This window comes from Myotis yumanensis, unplaced genomic scaffold, assembly GCF_028538775.1.
Source record: "Myotis yumanensis isolate MYYU_CA2020_CCGP unplaced genomic scaffold, mMyoYum1.0.hap1 SCAF_4, whole genome shotgun sequence".
Classification (NCBI taxonomy): Eukaryota; Metazoa; Chordata; class Mammalia; order Chiroptera; family Vespertilionidae; genus Myotis; species Myotis yumanensis.
The window spans coordinates 42,685,829-42,704,785 of NW_027223755.1; the positions used below are offsets into that span (position 1 = coordinate 42,685,829).

The window sequence follows — 18,957 nt, forward strand, 5'->3', positions numbered from 1 at the left end:
ACAGTTAGGAATGTAATGTAAAAATCTAGAGGTGATGTGGTTAAAAAAATAACAACACTAGGTCAGGGTGGCTTAGTAACAGAGAGGGCACAGATGCAAGAGCCATTATGAAGGTCCAGGTGACTAGAGAGGAAGCCTGAGTGACTAGGTGAGCATGAAAGGGTGAGGTGGGGAGGGTAATTCTGATAAGGGAGGTGATGAATTTAACTTTAGTTTTTTTAAATATATATATATTTTTATTGATTTCAGAGAGGAAGGAAGAGGGAGAGAGGGACAGAAACATCAATGATGAGAGAATCATTGATTGGCTGCCTGCTGCACACACCTACTGGGGATTGAGCCCACAATCCGGGCTTGTGCCCTGACCTGGAATCGAACTGTGACCTCCTGGTTCATAGGTTGATGCTTAACCACTGAGCCACACCAGTCAGGCTAGCTTTTTTTTTTTTTTAGTTTGAGGATATTGATTCATTTCAGTCTAGGATGTGTTATATTTGACAATTTTTGAACTTTATTTTGTATACTTCTCTATTTTTGATATGGGTGGTAAATTTATCTCTATATTTTAATTTCACATTAACACTTTAGCTGGTAAATGTATGATATTTACTTATTATAAGTAATTAATATAATGTTTTTATTATAATATATGTGATTATTAATATTATTTTTTACTGTAGATTATCAGACCAGGATGAAGAGGGCAAGACCAAGGAGAAGTGTATTATATCTGACCCCTCCTTTTCCATGGTGACAGTTCAACGGGAAGATAGTGGAATAACCTGGGAAACAAATTCAAGTAGGTCTTCCACTCCTTGGGCTTCGGAAGAAAGTCAGACGTCTGGTGTATGTAGTCTGGAAGGGTCAACTATAAATTCTACTGCAGGGAATGTTTCCTTTATTGTGGATGAAGTTAAAAAGGCCCGGAAAAGAACATCTAAATCAAAGCATGGCTCACCATCGTTGCGTCGGAAAGGCAACAAAAAAAGAAATTCTTTCGAAACCCAAGATGTTCCAGCAAACAAAAAAGATAGTCCTTTAATTTCAGAAAGCCAGGTACTAAATACCCAGAATGAGAAGTTCTCTAGTGGCAGTTATGATAAAATGAGAAAAAAGAAGACCACTTCAAATACGCCTCCTATTACTGGGGCAATATACAAAGAACACAAGCCATTAGTGTTACGGCCAGTCTATATAGGAACAGTACAATATAAAATTAAGATGTTTAATTCAGTTAAAGAAGAATTAATTCCTCTACAATTTTATGGGACATTGCCAAAGGGTTATGTAATTAAAGAAATACATTATAGGAAGGGGAAAGATGCATCCGTTAGCCTAGAGGCAGATATGGGCAATCGTGATTCTAATATAGTTTCTAAAACAGGCAAATTAGTAGGCCAAAGCGTAGAAGATGATAAAGGAAAAGAGCTTACTTCACCCTGGAGAGGTGCTCTCTCCAAAGGATCAAAGTCCCATACCTCCTTATTTAGTCGAGAAGACCAAAAGAAAATTTACCCGGACTCTTCCCTGAAGGCCGCTTCTGCCGCCAAGCACACAGTTTCCTCTTACAGAAGTAATGACACGGCAAAGGAAACACAGCGCAGCCCTCCCCAGTCAGTGCCACAACAGCCAGGTGTTGAAGCAAAACCCCATGAAATGGAGCCTTCCTCTCTTATGCCTGATACATCTGCAACTGCATTCCTGGAAACAGCAAAGGAAGAATTTGAGCCTGATTCACAAGAAATTGTACCTTCAGAACCTGAATCTTTAGTCTCACCACCTTTCATGGATGAGGTCAAGAAGGAAGACGTATATTCTACTGACCATTCCATTTCACCGGAGGCAGAGAAGGATTCTCTGGAAACAGGTTCACCAGGTCTGGCAGCATCTATCCAGGAAGACATTGGCCCAGAGAGAGAAGAATTAGATCTGACTTCACCAGAAAGGGCAGAACCAGTCTCTGAACAACTGACCTCTCCTCAGCTCGATGTCAAAGGAGAGAAGGAAGAAAACGTGCCTGAGCCACCCATTTCTCTTTCTGAACACTTAGTGTCAGAGAAAGAAGAAATAGAGACTTCTGTACCAATAGCTGCTACCCCTGAACCTGAAGATTCTCATTTAGTGGAGGAAGAGATCATAGAACTTGATTACCCAGAAAGTCCATCTGAGAAGCCCTTGCCACCCCACTTGGCCCCTGAAGTGGAGCAGAAAGAAGAGGAGCCCATTCTACCATCACTGACAACATCAACACCTGAACATGTTGCTTTGTCTGAGGAAGAAATAGAAGAAAATGAGTCTGTTTCCACTGATTCTGCTTTCGTATCAGAGCACTCAGTCCCACAGGATATGAACCATGAACTAGAGAAGCAAGAAGTTGAGCCAGTTTCTCAACCCATTGTAAAAGCTACATCTGAACATGCAGTTTTGTCAGAGGAGGAGAATGAGGAATTTGAGCCTTATTCTGCCTCTGCATCTGAACACTCTCTCTCACCATCTATAACTGAGAAGACTTCTGAATGTCAATCCCCACTGTTTTCAACAGTGTCTGGAGAAGAGGCCACAGAAAGTGGGCATTACACACCAGATTCCACATCTGCTTCTGAATATTCAATTCCATCACAGGCAACAAAAGAGTCACTGAAGAACATTGACCATAAGTTCCCATTAGAGTCAAAAGGTGTTTCTGAGCACATGATTTTGTCAGAAGAAGAGAAGGAAGACACTGGCCTGTATTCCCCAGATGTGGCCTCTGTGGCTGAACACTCTCTCCCTCCATCCACAGCTGAGGTGACTTCTGAGTACCAAGCCCCACCACTTTCAGCCACTTCTTCTGAACATGTGGTCCTATCGGAAGAGGAACTAGGAAATGAGCGTTTCACACCAGATTCAACGTTGAATTCCCAATATACAGTTCCACCAAATGTAACACAGGAAATTCCAAAGAAAATAATTGATGATGCATCTCTCTTAAAATCAAAAGGTGTTTCTGAGCACATAACTTTGTCAGAAGAAGAGAAGGAAGACACTGGGCTGTATTCCCCAGATGTGGCCTCTGTGGCTGAACACTCTCTCCCCCCATCCACAACTGAAATGCCTTCTGAATACCAAGCCCCACCACTTTCAGCCACCCCATCTGAACACGTGATTCCATCAGAGGAGGAGACAGTAGGAATGGATCGGTACACACCCTCTTCCACTGCTGCTTCTGAATTTTCAGTACCACCACATGCAACACCTGAGTCACAGGAGGAAGAAATTGTCCACAAATCCCCTTTAAATCTAAAAGGTGTCTCTTCACCCGTGAATTATTCTGAAGAAGAGCAAGAAGATGTTGAACCTTTTTCTCCAGACTCTGCATTTGTGTCAGAGTTCTCATTCCCACCCTATGCAACTCAGGAAACAGAGAGAAGAGAATTGGAGTGTGAATCTCCAATATGTTTAACATCACCATCAGAACACACCATTTTGTCCGATGAAGACACTGAAGAAGCTGAACTTTTTTCTCCAGACTCAGCATCACAAGTTTCAGTGCCACCATATAGAATCTCAGAAACAAAGAAAAATGAAATTGAGCCTGATTCACTGTTAACTGCAGTATCTGCTTCAGGATATTCCTGCTTTTCAGAAGCAGACGAGGAAGAAATTGAATCAACAGCTGCTACACCAGTACCTGAGCATCTCAGTTCATCACAGAAGCAACAAGCTGAACTTTCCCCTCCGATGTCTGCATCTGGAGAGTTGAGTCTGCCAAATAAAGCAGAGGAAGCAGATGCTCAAACGTTTTCAACATCTGTTTCTGAATATCTTATTTCATTACAGAAAAAGGTAACTCAAGTATTTTTAGAACCTGAGTCTGAAGATTTGATTCCACCGCATTTAACCAGTGAATTAGAGAAGGGAGAAATTAAGACTAGTTCATCAGTAGCTGCAACACCTGTTTCTGTACTTGCAGAATCACCCACAGTAAAGGAAGAAACCAAACCTCTTTCACCTTCATCTCAGTATTCAGTTTCACCTGATTCAGTCCATGCACTTAAGAAAGAACAAGAAACCAAAGCATTGCTCACTCCAAAAGCTGCAAATGAACAGATGGCTTTGTTTAAAGTTAAAAGTAAGGAAGAAATTTTGCCTGATTCTCAAGAAGCTGCAGCACATGTATCACAGGATCAAGAAATGGAACCTCAGCCTCCAAATGTTCCAGGGTCTGGAATGAAATTTTCCACTCTGTCTGACTTGGTAGATGAGCCAAAGAAGGATGTCAAATTCAATTTAGCTCCAACTGTGACATCTGAACTAGAACAGAGAATATTGTCAGAGAATGAGCCTGAAGTAATAAAACCATGTTCACCTCTAAAAGAACCACCTTTATCTGGGCCTGAGAGGTTATCAGCAGTGAAAACGGAAGTGAAACACGATTCCAAAATAATTGGTGTACCTAGAGTGCCTCGTTCAGCTTCACCAGGAGTGGAAAAGGAAGTTGAACCTGGACCGTCTGCACCAGAATTTTCAGAAGAAAGAAAGAAAGAAATTGAACCCAGTTCTTCAATAACCACAACCTCTCTAGCTAAGCATGATTCAAACTTAACCAAATTAGCAAAAGAAGAAATCCCAACAGAGTTACCTCTTACTACCACTATAGAACATTCAGTCTTAACTGTAGGAAAGCGTGAATTAGAAAGTGGTTTGCCACCATTGGTAACATCTATGGATGAGCAATTACTCCTTAAAGACGAAGGAAAGATAGCAATTAAAGCTAGCTCTCCTCATATTGAAACTGATGCATCCAAATATCCAACTTGGTCAGAAGCAGAGAAGGAAATTAAACTGGATTCACCTCCAAGCATATCCTCTATATCAGAGCATTCTATTTTGTCAAAGGTAGAAACTGAAGAAGTTAAACCTGGGTTGCCAATAACAAAAACACTGTCTTCTCAGCATGCAGATGTATCTAAGGATGCAAGAGTGGAAAACAAACAAGGTCTTTCATTTTCTACAGTCCTTGACTCTGAACCTTTGGCCTTACCACAGAAAAAGAATTCTGTGTCTGCCTCAGAGGTTTCAGGGCTTTCAGTCAACCTAGGTGGTGAGATAAAGAAAAAAGAAGCTGAACTTCCTTTCTCACAAAATGTGTCACCTGCACCCAAACATGAAGTTCCAAAAGGCAAAACTGAGAAAATGGCAAGTTCTTCTCCCAAGTTGGAAACTTTAGTGTCAGAAGATTTAGCTCCAACATTACTAACCGTCAGTGATGATAAGAGCAAACAGGCAATGGACACATCTTCTACAGCTCAGGGAGATTTCCTGTCAGAAAAACAGGGTCTCGCTCTGGCAGAGCTCTCTTTGGAACCTGTGAAGAAAGACAAGCCACGCCAAATATCAGAATTACCAAATGCTGGTGGTTTAGGTAGGCAAAGTGGATCTATGGACTCAAAACAAATAAAATCGCCCATGACTGAAACAGGGGGTTCTGTCTTAGGAAAGGGCCTTGCTGAGCTTAGGAGCAGAGGAGAAGAAGAAGACAGGGAACTTCATGTGTCAACCACAGTGCCTGAAATTTCAGAGGTTTCATCATACCTTAAGGAGAAACCTCCAAACCAAGAAATTAAGTCTGTCTCTCCTAACGTAGTCAGCTTAGGGTCAAAAGAAGCATTTACCTCTTTGGTTGAAGGAGACAACCCTGAAGAACTTCAGCCATACACGTCCACTTTAGAAGGATTATCAAAAGAGTTGAGCCATTCAGTTGACTTTAAAAAGGGGGAAAAACAAGAAATAAGCTCATTACTGCCAACAGGAAATTTGAAGGCACAAGTGACAGGAGATGCTGTAACTACACTAAAAGAAGAAACAGACCAAACACATTCATTCCCTGTACCCCAGAGTATAACGAAACCATCAAAGATGGTTTCTTCTGACCGCCTTATGGAACAAGAGAAGCCTGAAAACACACTTCAGTCAGATCAGGCTGTTAAAGTACCTGATGTAAGCACATCTTTTGTGGCTAAACAAGATTTGGGTATTAAACAGCTTGCAGTTATGAAAGAGAATTTGCCTTTGGAAGAATCAAAATCATTCCTGACAACCGAGTGTGCAGATGTTAAAGAAACACAAATGAGAGAGGCCCCTATTTCTCCAGAGGACGAAAACTTGATTCTGGAAAAGCCAGAAAGAGATCTGGCAAGTCATCGTGAAGAAAGAGTACTGGGATCTGTGCAACTGGGTTCCTCTGGCAGCACTGATCTGGAGACGGGGCAGCCCAAGGCTGCTTTGTCGAGTAAAGACCGTGCATATGAAACCGGAAAGCAGATTCTGCCACATTCTGCTGAAGAATCTCACTTATCATTACAAGAACCAGTAACTACTCATGATATCCCCGGTGGTAATGTAGAGATCTTATCAACTAAAACATCTTCTGAAGAAATAAAGCCGGTCCCCCAAACAAAATCTTTCTTTCCAGCTGGAAATGTGGAGAGAAACGAAGCAGAGGGGAAGCAGGTCTTTTCTTTCACGAGAAGTGAAAGTTCAGTGTTGGAAAAAGCAAACACAGAGTTTTCTAGACCTTGCAAAGACAGCCAGGAAGAAGTCAAACTGCCTTCTGAAAGAATCCTCCAGAAACCAGTGTCTGGTCCATCCATGCAACAGGTCAAGTCAGAAACAATTCCCTCTCGTGCCAAAGCAGCTCCTTTCCTGGCAGAAGATGCAGAACCTGTGGTGGGCAATAAAAAAGAAGCACTCAGGAGTGTATCTCCTTTACCTGGAGAGAAGCAATTGGAAGAATCAAAAATAGATCAGTCAAAAGTTGTAGATGATGCTAATGAGAGAGGGATACCAACATCTGGAATGAAAATATCCACACAAATAAAAACCTCAATCCTAGAAAATAAAGAACCTCAGCCCCCAGAATCACCTGAGGTGACACAAAAGCTGCCTGAGCAGCCAAAGGCAGTTAAACCAGGCCATTCTGAAGAAAAGAAAAAGAAAGGAATTTCATCTTTCACATCATGGATGTCCAATTTGTTTTTTAGATCAAGCACTCCAGATAATAAAGTTGCTGAAAAAGAAGATTTAGAAACTCAACCAAGTCCATCTATAGAAAAAGCAGCAACTGTGATAGAGCCTAAAGGAACAGCTCCCGCTGACTTGAATGCAACTGAGAAACCAGCTGATCAACTGCTACCAGAGGCAAAACTCATAACTGCTGAAGAATCCAGAGGTACTTTAGTTAAATCTGAGGAAGGTCAAGACTTTAAAGAAAAGCCTACTCTTTCATCAAATGTAGAAGTTTTACAGCAGCCAAAATCCAACTTTGAGGTGTCTAGTGAAGATCATGGGAAGAAAGAAATGGACCTAAACTCAGTAGTTACTTCTGTTGATAGTGAGGAATATTTTGGAATTCAATCTTATTCTCCGATGGGTGAGAAATCTATTATGGAAGAAGCCAAAAATGTCTCTGATAATAAAAGAGCCCAGAAGCCAGAAATCTCTTCTCCATCTAAATGGAATATTTCTATTCTTAAGGAAGAGCCAAGAAGTGATCAAAAAGAAAACTCACTCTTTTCGTCTGATGCAGTAGATAAGGTGACACAACAGCCAAAATCAATTTCATCTAGCTTCACAAGTGAAAATACGAGGGAATCAGAGAAGCCAGAGTTAATAATTTTGCCAGAAAACTCTAAAGGCAGTTTAATTAATCTTGGTGAGGACAGACTAACGAAAGAAATGCCAAAACCTACTTCCCTGAAAATTTCTGAAGAGGAAGTAAAACTCAGGTCTGTTAGCCCAACTGAGGAGAAAGATAACTTGGAAATCAGATCATATTCCTTGGCAGAAAAACAAGAAACTGTGACCCCATTAGAGTTAAGATATAGTAATGAAATAGAAGAGACACCAATTACACATGGATCTCCCCATATTAAATTGGAAGAATCAAAAGCTGCTGCTGTACTGCAGCAAGTCTGTCAAAATGAAGACTACAAAGAAAGACACAAAATTATTGAGGAGGAGAAAGGAAAAGAAAAAGTAAAGCAGCTACAAGCATTTTCAGAAGGAAAGAAGCAGCAGGAGATTCAGCCTTATTCTGTGAATATAGCCAGGACTATGCCTGAAAAATCAGATGACTCTTTAAGTCGTTCTTTGGGTGAAACTCAACCATTTCCATTAGTTAAAACTACATTAACTATTGAAAAATCAGAAACCATGATCTCAGAGACTCACCCAGAAATCAGGGAAACAAAGGTAGTAGGAACCCAGCCATCTCTATTAGAAGAAAGTAAAGTGTTGGTGGAGAAAACCAAGACTTTCCCTCCAGTGGATCTTCCTTATCGTGATGAACTAGATGGCCACTCCTTTCCTAAGGAAGGAAATCTGGTATTGGAGAAATCAAGCAGGGATGTGGCTAGTCACAATGAAAAAAAGGGACAAGTCACAGTGTCAGAGCTGTCAAAAGGTGGTTCAATAGATATTACAAAAGATAATATAAAACAAGGATCTCCCTCTAAAGAATCAAAGAGCTTAGAAACACCGCCATCTTTGTTGTCATCTGTGAAACCACAAACGCTTGTTTCAGAGGCTTCTCCAGAAATTAGTACTATAAAGAATCAAGAAATTAGTACCGAGAAGAAACAAGAATTGACTCCAGATAGGCATACGGTCCATACTATTCAAACATCTAAAGTGCAAACATCTGAAATGTCTAAACAATCTGTACTTGTTTCAAAACACCACTTGGGGGCTGTAGGAGCTGCCCATGTAAATGAACCACACTCTCCAGCAAGCAGCAACTATGCTGAATTTATAAGAAATGCATCAACAACCAATGCCAATAAAATATCCAGGGAGCCTGAAGAAGAATATACAACGACTAGTAAGCCAGCTGGACTTTCAGAAGATCAAAAGAGTGCCTTCAGTATCATTTCTGAAGGCTGTGAGATATTGAATATCCATGCTCCTGCATTTATATCTTCGGTTGATCAGGAAGAAAGTGAACAAATGCAAGATAAGTTAGAATATTTGGAAGAGAAGGCCTCACTTAAAACTCTGCCCTTACCTGGTGATAGTGAGGCAGTTGCTTGCCATAAAACATTAAAGAGTAAGTTAGATTCTGATAAAAAAATTACATCTTTGAAAGAAAATAAACAAAAGGAAACTCATGAAACAAAAGAGGAAATAGCCACAGATTCAGAAACTGGTGATTTAGCCTTTAATCAGCCCACAGTTCCCAGTGAAGAGGATTATTTTGAAAAATATACGTTGATTGATTATAACATCTCCCCAGAAACAGAAATACAGAAAGCTCCAGGGAAATTAAATGTTGAGGTGAAACTCTCAAAGGAAGTTACAGAAGAAGCTGTCTCTTTCCCAGAAAGTTCAGAGGAAAGTGCCCTAGAACATGAGTATGACTTGGTGAAGTTAGATGAAAGTTTTTATGGACTGGAAAAGGACTACAGCAAATTATCTCACTCAGAGACCCAGAAGTCTGTGGTTATCCAAAAATCAGCTGACAGAGATGCTTCAAAGAGCACAAATAGAGATGTGGACTCCAAGTCACCTGGGATGCCCTTATTTGATACAGAGGAAGGAGTTTTGTCACGAACCCCTATATTTCCTACCATGGCTAAAGCCATTAATCCTGAACTTCTGGAGGAACCACCTGCACTTGCATTTTTATACAAGGATCTGTATGAAGAAGCAGTTGGAGAGAAAAAGAAGGAAGGAGAGACAGCTTCTGAAGGTGACAGTGTGAATTCTGAGGCATCATTTCCAAGCAAAAATTCTGACACTGATGATGGAACAGGAATATATTTTGAGAAGTATATACTCAAAGATGACATTCTTCATGACACATCTGTAATGGAAAAGGACCAAGACCAAGGTCTAGAAGGAAAATCAGTTGGTAAGGATGATTCATACCAACTAATAGCAGCAGAAAGGGAAATTGGGGCGAGGTTTACAACTATTTGGGGGGAAAGGAGTCTAGAAGAGGAACAGAAAGCTTCTTACAGGGAGGGAGAACCAGTAGGCCATGTGGAGACCCTTGACAATGTAGATACACAGAGGAAGACTCCCATCACTGAGGAAGTCAAAGTGGTTACCCAGAAGATAAGCTATGCAATTCCATTTGAAGATACCCCTCATGTTCTGGAGAGCAGAGATGAAACAAGCACTCAGGGCAACGAAGCAGCAAATGCAAATCCAGAGGTCAATCTGAATGTCCCAGTACAAGTGTCCTTCCCAGAGGAAGAATTTACATCTGGTGCAACTTGTGTTCAAGAAACGCTGCAAGTAGAACCTCAAATAATGGTCCTACCTGAGCCAAGTGAAGACAGGCTCCGCAGTAGCCCTGTCCAGGATGAATATGAGTTTGCTGAATCTCTGAATTATGAAGTAGTTACTCAAGACACTTTGTCAGAAGAACTGTATTCAGAATCCACGCCTGAAGATGTGTTATCTCAGGGAAAGGAATCCTTTGAACACATCAGTGGGAATGAATTTGTGAGTGAGGTGGAACAAAGTATGCCTTCTGAACAGAACGAGTTGGGCAGAGAGAGGACAGAAGACCAATTATCATCAGAGTTAGTAACTGAGAAGGAGCAAAAAGAAGCGAAAAAGTCCCAGATTGACACGTATTGCTATACTTGTAAAAGCCCAATTTCTGCTGTTGACAAGATATTTGGTACCCACAAAGACCATGAGGTTTCAACGCTTGATACAGCTATAAGTGCTGTAAAGGTAAATAGATTTTAAAGCATTAAGTACATAATAATACATACAGGGGTGGGGAAAAATAGTTTTACAGTTGTATGTGAAAGTTTATTCTTGTGTTATTATTTATTAACTAGAGGCCCGGTGCATGAATTCATGCACTGGTGGGGTCCAGTTGGCCCGCCTTGATGGGGGCTGATCGGGGGTGGAGCCGGCCAGGGCGAGGGGCCACAGTTGTTCTGGTTGTTCCAATTGTTCTGCCATTCGGTCACTGGGCTTTTATTATATAGGATTATTGTATTATGTATCTGTAATTCAACTGTAAACTTACTTTTGCCCACCCCTGTATAAATGTAATTTGTTTTCATATTTTCTCAATTTAAAAAATGATCAGTATTTGACACATTCATCTTTAAGCATAACAGTCTGAAAGAAAACTTAAGAACATTTCCCCAGGCATTTAGTTAAGTTCAGTTGACAAACATTTATTATGTATACACAATGTGCCAAGTATTTTTCTAGATTCTGGGGATACCAAGATAAATAACACAGGGTCACTGCCTTTGAAGGGTCTTAACATTATCCAAAAAAGCCAGATGACTTTAAATTAAAATATACTTTTGTGCATAAAACAGTTTATTTTCTGTTACCTACAATATCATCCTTTAAAATACACATTTACATTACAGTGAGCAATTTTATTGCAAGTTTTAAAAATAGAGAGTAACATATTTTAAATTAGTTTTCTCCATATTTCCTCTTTATCAAATTTATGCTAGAAATGGAAAACCTAGCTATGTCTGTAGATTTCTGATGTTCAAAAGTTATCACAACACATATCCTTATGATGTTAAAAAGTTAGTCACAATAAATATTGTTATGTATGTGACTATAATACCCTACTTCCCCAGAGATACTACTAGAAATAAGCTGTTTAGTCTTTGAGATTTCGTCTACCTTTGAATAGCCTTCTAAGTGGAATTCCTACTCTTGTCTCTTTGATTCATCTTCTACAGTGGCCAGATCTAAAAATGCAAATAATAAGAAGAATTGAGCACTTATTCTGTGCCAGGCACTGTGTTCTTTATATACAAGATATCTTCTATTTGCAGATCATGAATAGGCTCAGATAGTTTAAGTGATCTGCCCAAGGTCATGGAAGACAAAATTAGAATTGGTACCAGGTCTGTCTGGCATTAGAGTTCATGTTCTTGGCTGTATATCTATGTTGTTGGGCTCAGTAACTTCCTAATGGTAACAGTTTTTAATATGATTATTCAGTTAGGTCACTGTTAAATAATTGCCAGCAAACAAGGTTAGGGAGGTTATTCTAGAAATAGGAAATCCCATATGAAAAGGCACATATGTGAGAAAGAGTCTAAGGAATCATGGGGCTTGTGTGATTGGAGCCTGGAGGCTTATGGAGAAGAATCAGGGGCTGGAGAGGGAAGCAGAGTCCAGATCTTGAAGGGGCTTCCATCAGTGTCATTTCTCCATTTATTCTGTGGATAATGAATCAGGCAGCTGAAGCTCTGTGTTTCTGTGTTACTTGTCAAGTTTAGCAGGATAGATTACAGCTAAGGTTATAACTACAGCTAAAGTAGGTACCATCTTCCCCCATCACCCGTGCATTTCTTTTTTTTTTTTTTTTTTTAAGGTAATCTTTTTTTAAATTTTATTTTTTTTAATTAAATCTTTATTGTTCAGATTATTACATTTGTTCCTCTTTTTTCCCCCCATAACTCCCCTCCTTCCAGCTCCCACCCCACCCTCCGCCCTCACTCCCCACCCACTGTCCTCATCCATAGGTGCACGATTTTTGTCCAGTCTCTTCCCCCATCTCCCACACCCCTTTTCCCCCCAAGAATAGTTAGTCCGTTCCCTTTCTATGTCCCTGATTCTATTATAATCACCAGTTCATTCTGTACATCAGGTTATTTATTCACTTGATTCTTAGATTCACTTGTTGATAGATGCATATTTGTTGTTCATAATTTGTATCTTTACCTTTTTCTTCTTCTTCCTCTTCTTAAAGGATACGTTTCAGCATTTCATATAATATGATGAACTCCTTTAGCTTTTTCTTATCTGTGAAGCTCTTTCAATTTCAATCTGACCTTCAATTCTAAATGATAGCTTTGCTGGATAAAGTAATCTTGGTTGTAGGTTCTTGCTATTCATCACTTTGAATATTTCTTGCCACTCCCTTCTGGCCTGCAAAGTTTCTGTTGAGAAATCAGCTGACAGTCGTATGGGTATTCCCTTGTAGGTAACTGAGTTTCTTTCTCTTGCTGCTTTTAAGATTCTCTCTTTGTCTTTTGCTCTTGGCATTTTAATTATGATGTGTCTTGGTGTGGTCCTCTTTGGATTCCTTTTGTTTGGGGTTCTCTGCGCTTCCTGGACTTGTAAGTCTGTTTCTTTCACCAGGTGGGGGAAGTTTTCTGTCATTATTTCTTCAAATAGGTTTTCAATATCTTGCTCTCTCTCATCTTCTGGTACCCCTATAATTCTGATGTTGGTACGTTTGAAGCTGTCCCAGAGGCTCCTTACACTATCTTCGTATTTTTGGGTTCTTTTTTCATTTTGCTTTTCCGGTTGGGTGTTTCTCGCTTCTTCGCATTTCAAATCTTTGACTTGATTCTTGCGCTCCTCTGTTCTGCTGTTGGGAGTCTGTATAATATTCTTTATTTCAGTCAGTGTATGCTTACTTTCTAGATGGTCCTTTATCACACCATCGAGGGTCTCATTAGATTTCCTGTACATCTCATCAAGTTTATCGACAGACTCTAGAAGCCTCTTGAGAGACCTCAAAAGTGTGGTTCTGAACTCAATATCCTCCCTTGATAGTTTTGTCCTGTTTCTTTGTCTCCGCATTTTTTACGCTTTCTTGGTACACCCCCTAGTGGTCTTTGTGCACAGTCTTGTTGTAGTTAAGCCTTGATTGTTGTAGTTAATACTAGAGGGCTTTGACCTCCAGGCTGACTGGCTGTGTTAATCAGCTGTGTCTGCAGTGGAAGAACTTGTGTCCTCTAGGGAGGTGCTAATCTAGCCTTTGCCTGAGGCTATCCGGCAAATGCCTCTGTGCAGGGCTTGGGCGGGGCGGGTCTCACGGGATCAACAGGGTGGAGGAGGGAGCAGTTATGGCTGCTCTCAGTCCGTCCCCAGGGGCTCTGCCTCTCTGTCCCAGCAACCGCTGCAAACCTCGGAGGGACCGTAGCCAGATAGTCCTGCTTCTCCCATTTGAGTCTGGGTCCCTAGAGACTCGCCCGGATCTGGAGCTCAGAGTCTGAGGCTCCCTCTGGATTGAAACAGACAACCGCGCCCTCAGCCACCAGCCCGCGCCTCGCACACTCCGCACCTTAATATTTTACTTCAGCACTGTGCCTCCTCTGATTCTTGGTTCCTCCTAGTTGTAGAACTTCCACTCAGCCAGCCTTCCTGTGGTTCTGGATGATGTCCGTTCTGTCTTTTAGTTGTATTTTTGAAGTGGTTGTTCGAGGCAGCAAACTCCGGTGTTAACCTATGCCGCCATCTTGGTTTCTCCCGTGCATTTCTAATTTGCAGTCACCCCTTGAGTATTTTAACCCTTTGGGGAGCATTAGAACCTTTAGGCCTTTTTAGTAGATAGTTTCTATCATTTGATATATAGATTTCTGGCCTGGTGACATTCTGATTACTTCTCAGGTTCAGGTGCTCCAGGCTCACCTGAGGCCATTGGCACAAATGGGATAAGACTACTCACGTAAGTTAGGTCAATTCAGCAAAAAGCCCAATATTAGAAGAAAGGCAATATATAAAAATTGAGGCCTTGCTTAGGAGAAATCATTCAAATCCAAAGCCCACTAAAACAAGTATTCTTTGAAATCACCAACTTACCAAGAAGTCCTTCCTCTTTTATGAGAAAATACATTGTCTTTGGGTTGCTCTCACTCATAAATCTCCTAATTGTTTATTGTACAGAATTATCTATAGTCAATTTAGATGAAACAGCATTAAAATTTAAAAACTGATTTGTTGGTGAACATGTTATAGAAAATCTCTACCTCTACATACTAAATTTATAAGGAAATTGAACTCACCTCTTAAAGTTCTCAAATGTCATGTACTAAAAAACAAACAAACACCACACACACCCAAAGCAAACAAAAATAATAAAAGAGACAAAAAAGAAAAAACAAACAAAAAACAAAAATAAATCAAATGTCATATACTAAGGATATCTTAATTCTTTTCTTCAGGTTCAATTAGCAGAATTTCTAGAAAATTTACAAGAAAAGTCCTTAAGGATTGAAGCCTTTGTTAGTGAGATAGAATCCTTTTTTAACACCATTGAGGTAAGTTCCTATATCCCTTTAACTTTTACCTGGTTTGTTCATGGCATCACAAGTTCATTATTCTGTTCTAAAAGAATCTGAGTTGGGTTTGTGTGCATGTGTTGTTTGCCGTTGTTGATTTTTTTCCATTAAGTCTTCCGTCTGTGTGTAATCAGTGAGACTACTACTTTCTGTCTAAAGGTAAGTGATTAGCCCTTAAAAACACATACACATTTATTGGGCACTTACTGCAATAAGGCAAATGCTTTACATGCTTAGCCAATTTAATCCTCATAATAACCATGTGAAATAGATGTTATTATTGTTCCCCTATTATGGATAAAAAACTGAGACTTAGTGTTAAGTATATTACCCAAGGTCATATGTTAAGAGACAAGGTTTGAATTCAGGTCCGAGTTCTTATTTGCTCCACCATCCTGCCTTTCCCTAGGCTAGCGCTGCAGAAATGCTGTAAGTCATTACCCAATGTCCCATGCCCTCATAAATGAGTGTTTCTCATGGTACCATTGTCTTTGATGAGTTCATGCCCTCCCAGCTGCTGGCCCCAGCTCCCTCTGAAGTGAAGGGCAGGCGTAGCAACGCTCCATCCATATACAAAAGTGGCCCAAGCATACTCGTCAATCAGGAGTGGCAAGGGCCCCTGCAGAAGGCTGGTGCACAGTTTTTCTATTACTAGAGCAGCTCTGTGTCCTAGTTTGCTTGTGAAAAGTCTGCTTAACTCCAGTGATAGCTCAATTAATAACAGCTAATTATTTTTTTGTCCCCACCCCTACCAAAGTGTCCCGTGTAAACAGTAAATTATATGATCACCTTATCACCAGCCATCTCATGAGGACAGCCTGGCATCTGGGATTGTTCAGATAGGCAATCAAGTTTCTCCTACTGTGGAGGAAGCACCTCCTTCCTGGAGAGCATGTATGAAGGTAGCATCATAGCCAATATCCTGGCTGCCCCTTCCTCACATTATGATTTTAGTGGAGTGGTGAAAGTGGCACAAAACCCTCGCCATTCCCTGAAGGCCATGAATCTTCCTTCACTGTGATGCCATTTTCAAGTTTTACCATGTGGGAATGCTGATGGGGAAGACTTCCATGCACATATCTTTCTGTGTGTTTTCATTAACTAAATCCTTCTTGAGGATGCTCTTACAGTGAATTCTGTTGCAGAGCTAACTATGTCAAAGGGGGGTTGGTGGATTGGAAATTTAGACTGTGCACATAATCTGTGATTCCCTGACCAGAATGCCTGAGGTCAATTCTTTAAAAGGTTGGCGTTTCTCTAAAAAATAAAAAAAAAAAAGACGTGCACTTCTCATTTCATTCAGAATTTTGTTTTGTTTTGTTTTAGGAAAATTGTAGTAAAAATGAGAAAAAGCTAGAAGAACAGAACGAGGAGATGATGAAGAAGGTTTTAGCACAGTATGATGAGAAGGCCCAGAGCTTTGAGGAAGTGAAGAAAAAGAAGATGGAGTTCCTGCATGACCAGATGGTCCACTTTCTGCAGAGCATGGATGCTGCCAAGGACACCCTGGAGACCATAGTGAGAGAAGCAGAGGAGCTCGACGAGACCGTTTTCCTGACTGTAAGCACCGATCAAAACAGGCCCAAACACCTCACACCCACTCTGGCCCAAGTCTACTTTTAAAATTGTAATTTTCAATATTCCCTAAGATCATTTATATACCTGTGAGGGGGTTTTTCTTTTATATAGTTTCGACATTATAAAAATTATTGGGGCATGCCGGATGCCTACAGAAAAGGCCCAGCAAATCCTTAGCACCCCTATCCAGCTGCAGGATACATGGAAGTCAGGGCACAGCCTCATCTGTTCGTCACAATGGGTTGGTCACCTTCTAAGAGGGAGGAAGAAAAGCAGCCTGTGAATCTTATTCATGCCATGCTCCCTTTGGGGGCCTGGCATCGTCATGCTGGCCCCTGGGCCTGTCCTCTCCACTCCCACTCCCTCATCTGAGGTGACCTCTCATAGGGACCATTCCCTCTGAGCCTCGCCAAGTGGCTGAGAGTAACATTTGGTTCACTTTCAGAATACAAAAGGATGATATAGTGTGATACCTCTCTCAGGTAACACAGGGATGTTGTTATAAGGGTACTCCTATGGACCAGATTCCTTAATTAAACAAGTACATTGCGGACCAAGATTCCCAAATTGCACCAAAGAGGCAACTCTTTGCTCTCCTAATTCCCCTAGAACAGTGGTCGGCAAACTGCAGCTCGAGAGCCACATGCGGCTCTTTGGCCCCTTGAGTGTGGCTCTTCCTCAAAAAAGCACGTGCGGGCGCGCACGTACAGTGCGATTGAAACTTCGTGGCCCGTGCGCAGAAGTCGGTATTTTGTGGAAGAGCCACACTCAAGGGGCCAAAGAGCTGCATGTGGCTCGCAGTTTGCCGACCACTGCCCTAGAACATCCAGTAGGATACCGGCTCTTCATGGAGCCAGGATTAACCAGGAGTAATGGAGATATTTTCCTTGAGGGAAGTTCCCAACCTAATTATCAACCAAAGGAAAGCACCATCTAATGGTGAGTGGGGAGCCTACCTTTCAAAGCTCTTTGGTCCACCGGGCCCTCCAGTAAGGTTTGGAGATAGAGCAAGGCAAAGTGGGTCAGTGTTAGGTTTTTCATTTGCCGCTGGGGATACCTCCAGCCAGGGCAAATTTAAGTGAGGTGGACATGGCATCCTCAAACACAATGAAAAACCATTCAGGTGCTTTCTGTTTAATTAAGGCAAAGCTTTAATATTTTAAAATTAGGCACCTCTTGGGAAGTACAATATTAATAGAGTGCTTTGTGTTCCCTAAGAACTGTACTTTTGTTTGATAAGAATATTTTCTTTTCTGTCTAGAAGAACAAATTGTAAATATAGTGTTACCTGAGAGAGGTATCACACTATATTTGGTTTTTTTCTGCTTATAAAAGAGACATATATCTATTTTAGGAAATTTGGAAAAGATAGCAAAGCACAGAGACGGTATCACCTAGAGATAACTACTGATTACATTTTTTGTATATATCCCACATTGAACAAATTTAAGTCATTTTTATTACTTCAGAGAATTCTATTCTAGAAGCCATTTGTTAATGAAGAGAGAAGCAAAGCCTAAGCAACTCATTGCTGGCCTTGCTGGTCGTGGAGAGTTAGAGCAGAACTGAGAACTGAAGCCCCTCCATCCCTGCCCTGCTCTCCACCCTCCCCATCCCTTCTCAGCACTAATTTCCTTGCTGCCCCAGCTGAGGCCACCCAAGGGGAAGGTGAGGAGTGATGATTTTAGAACATGCTTAGCCTTAATTCTCTAGGTTGGTTTTTGTTGTTGCTAATCTCTCTCTCTCTTCTCTCTCTCTCTCTCTCTCTCTCTCTCTCCCCCCCCCCCCCCCATTCCCTCCCAAGTCATTTGAGGAAATCAATGAAAGGTATATAAAACATGGCACAATGTAGTGGCACCCGAGAATAGCATGACTATGCTTTATTTTTAACGTTTTGATGCTTTATAGAAAACGAGCTGCCAATTAAAAAATACATACTTTTAGTAAGCTATTGCATTTTCACTTTTAGATGCAGTGCTTTTAAAAGCTAAATGACAGAGTTGAAAGAAAATTGCATGTGCTTTGGTTAAATAACAATTATCATAGTATGGGTTTTTAACTTGAGATGTAGTTTGTCTTTCCAACCTAATCTCGACCATCTTTCCTGTCACTGCACACAGAACATTTTGTAGATCCTTAGACTTATTAGTTAAATATGAGTGCTTGAACAAATCATTCATATCTGCCTTGAATAATTTTACGACTTAATGTAATTTTAATGGAACTTCTCTCATGTTGTCTTCAAAAGATAGGCATGCATTTATCTTCTCTTCATGCTCAGCTAACCTAAATGAATCTTCCTCTTTTGATTTTTGTTTTTGCTGTT

The 18,957-nt window shown here is 40.8% G+C and overlaps 1 protein-coding gene across 2 annotated transcripts in view; it reads left to right on the top strand.

Annotated features, from left to right (window-relative positions):
* The window catches only part of CMYA5 (cardiomyopathy associated 5), a 107,933-nt gene that overhangs the window by 31,201 nt on the left and 57,775 nt on the right, over positions 1–18,957 (top strand). Inside the window, exons 2-5 of one of the 2 annotated variants that reach the window (XM_070412248.1) lie at positions 681–10,725; positions 14,937–15,032; positions 16,380–16,613; positions 18,436–18,458. In XM_070412248.1, the coding sequence (XP_070268349.1) occupies positions 681–10,725; positions 14,937–15,032; positions 16,380–16,613; positions 18,436–18,458 (10,398 nt within the window). The remainder of the gene's footprint in view (positions 1–680; positions 10,726–14,936; positions 15,033–16,379; positions 16,614–18,435; positions 18,459–18,957) is intronic. The other variant, XR_011471190.1, reaches the window with a different exon arrangement.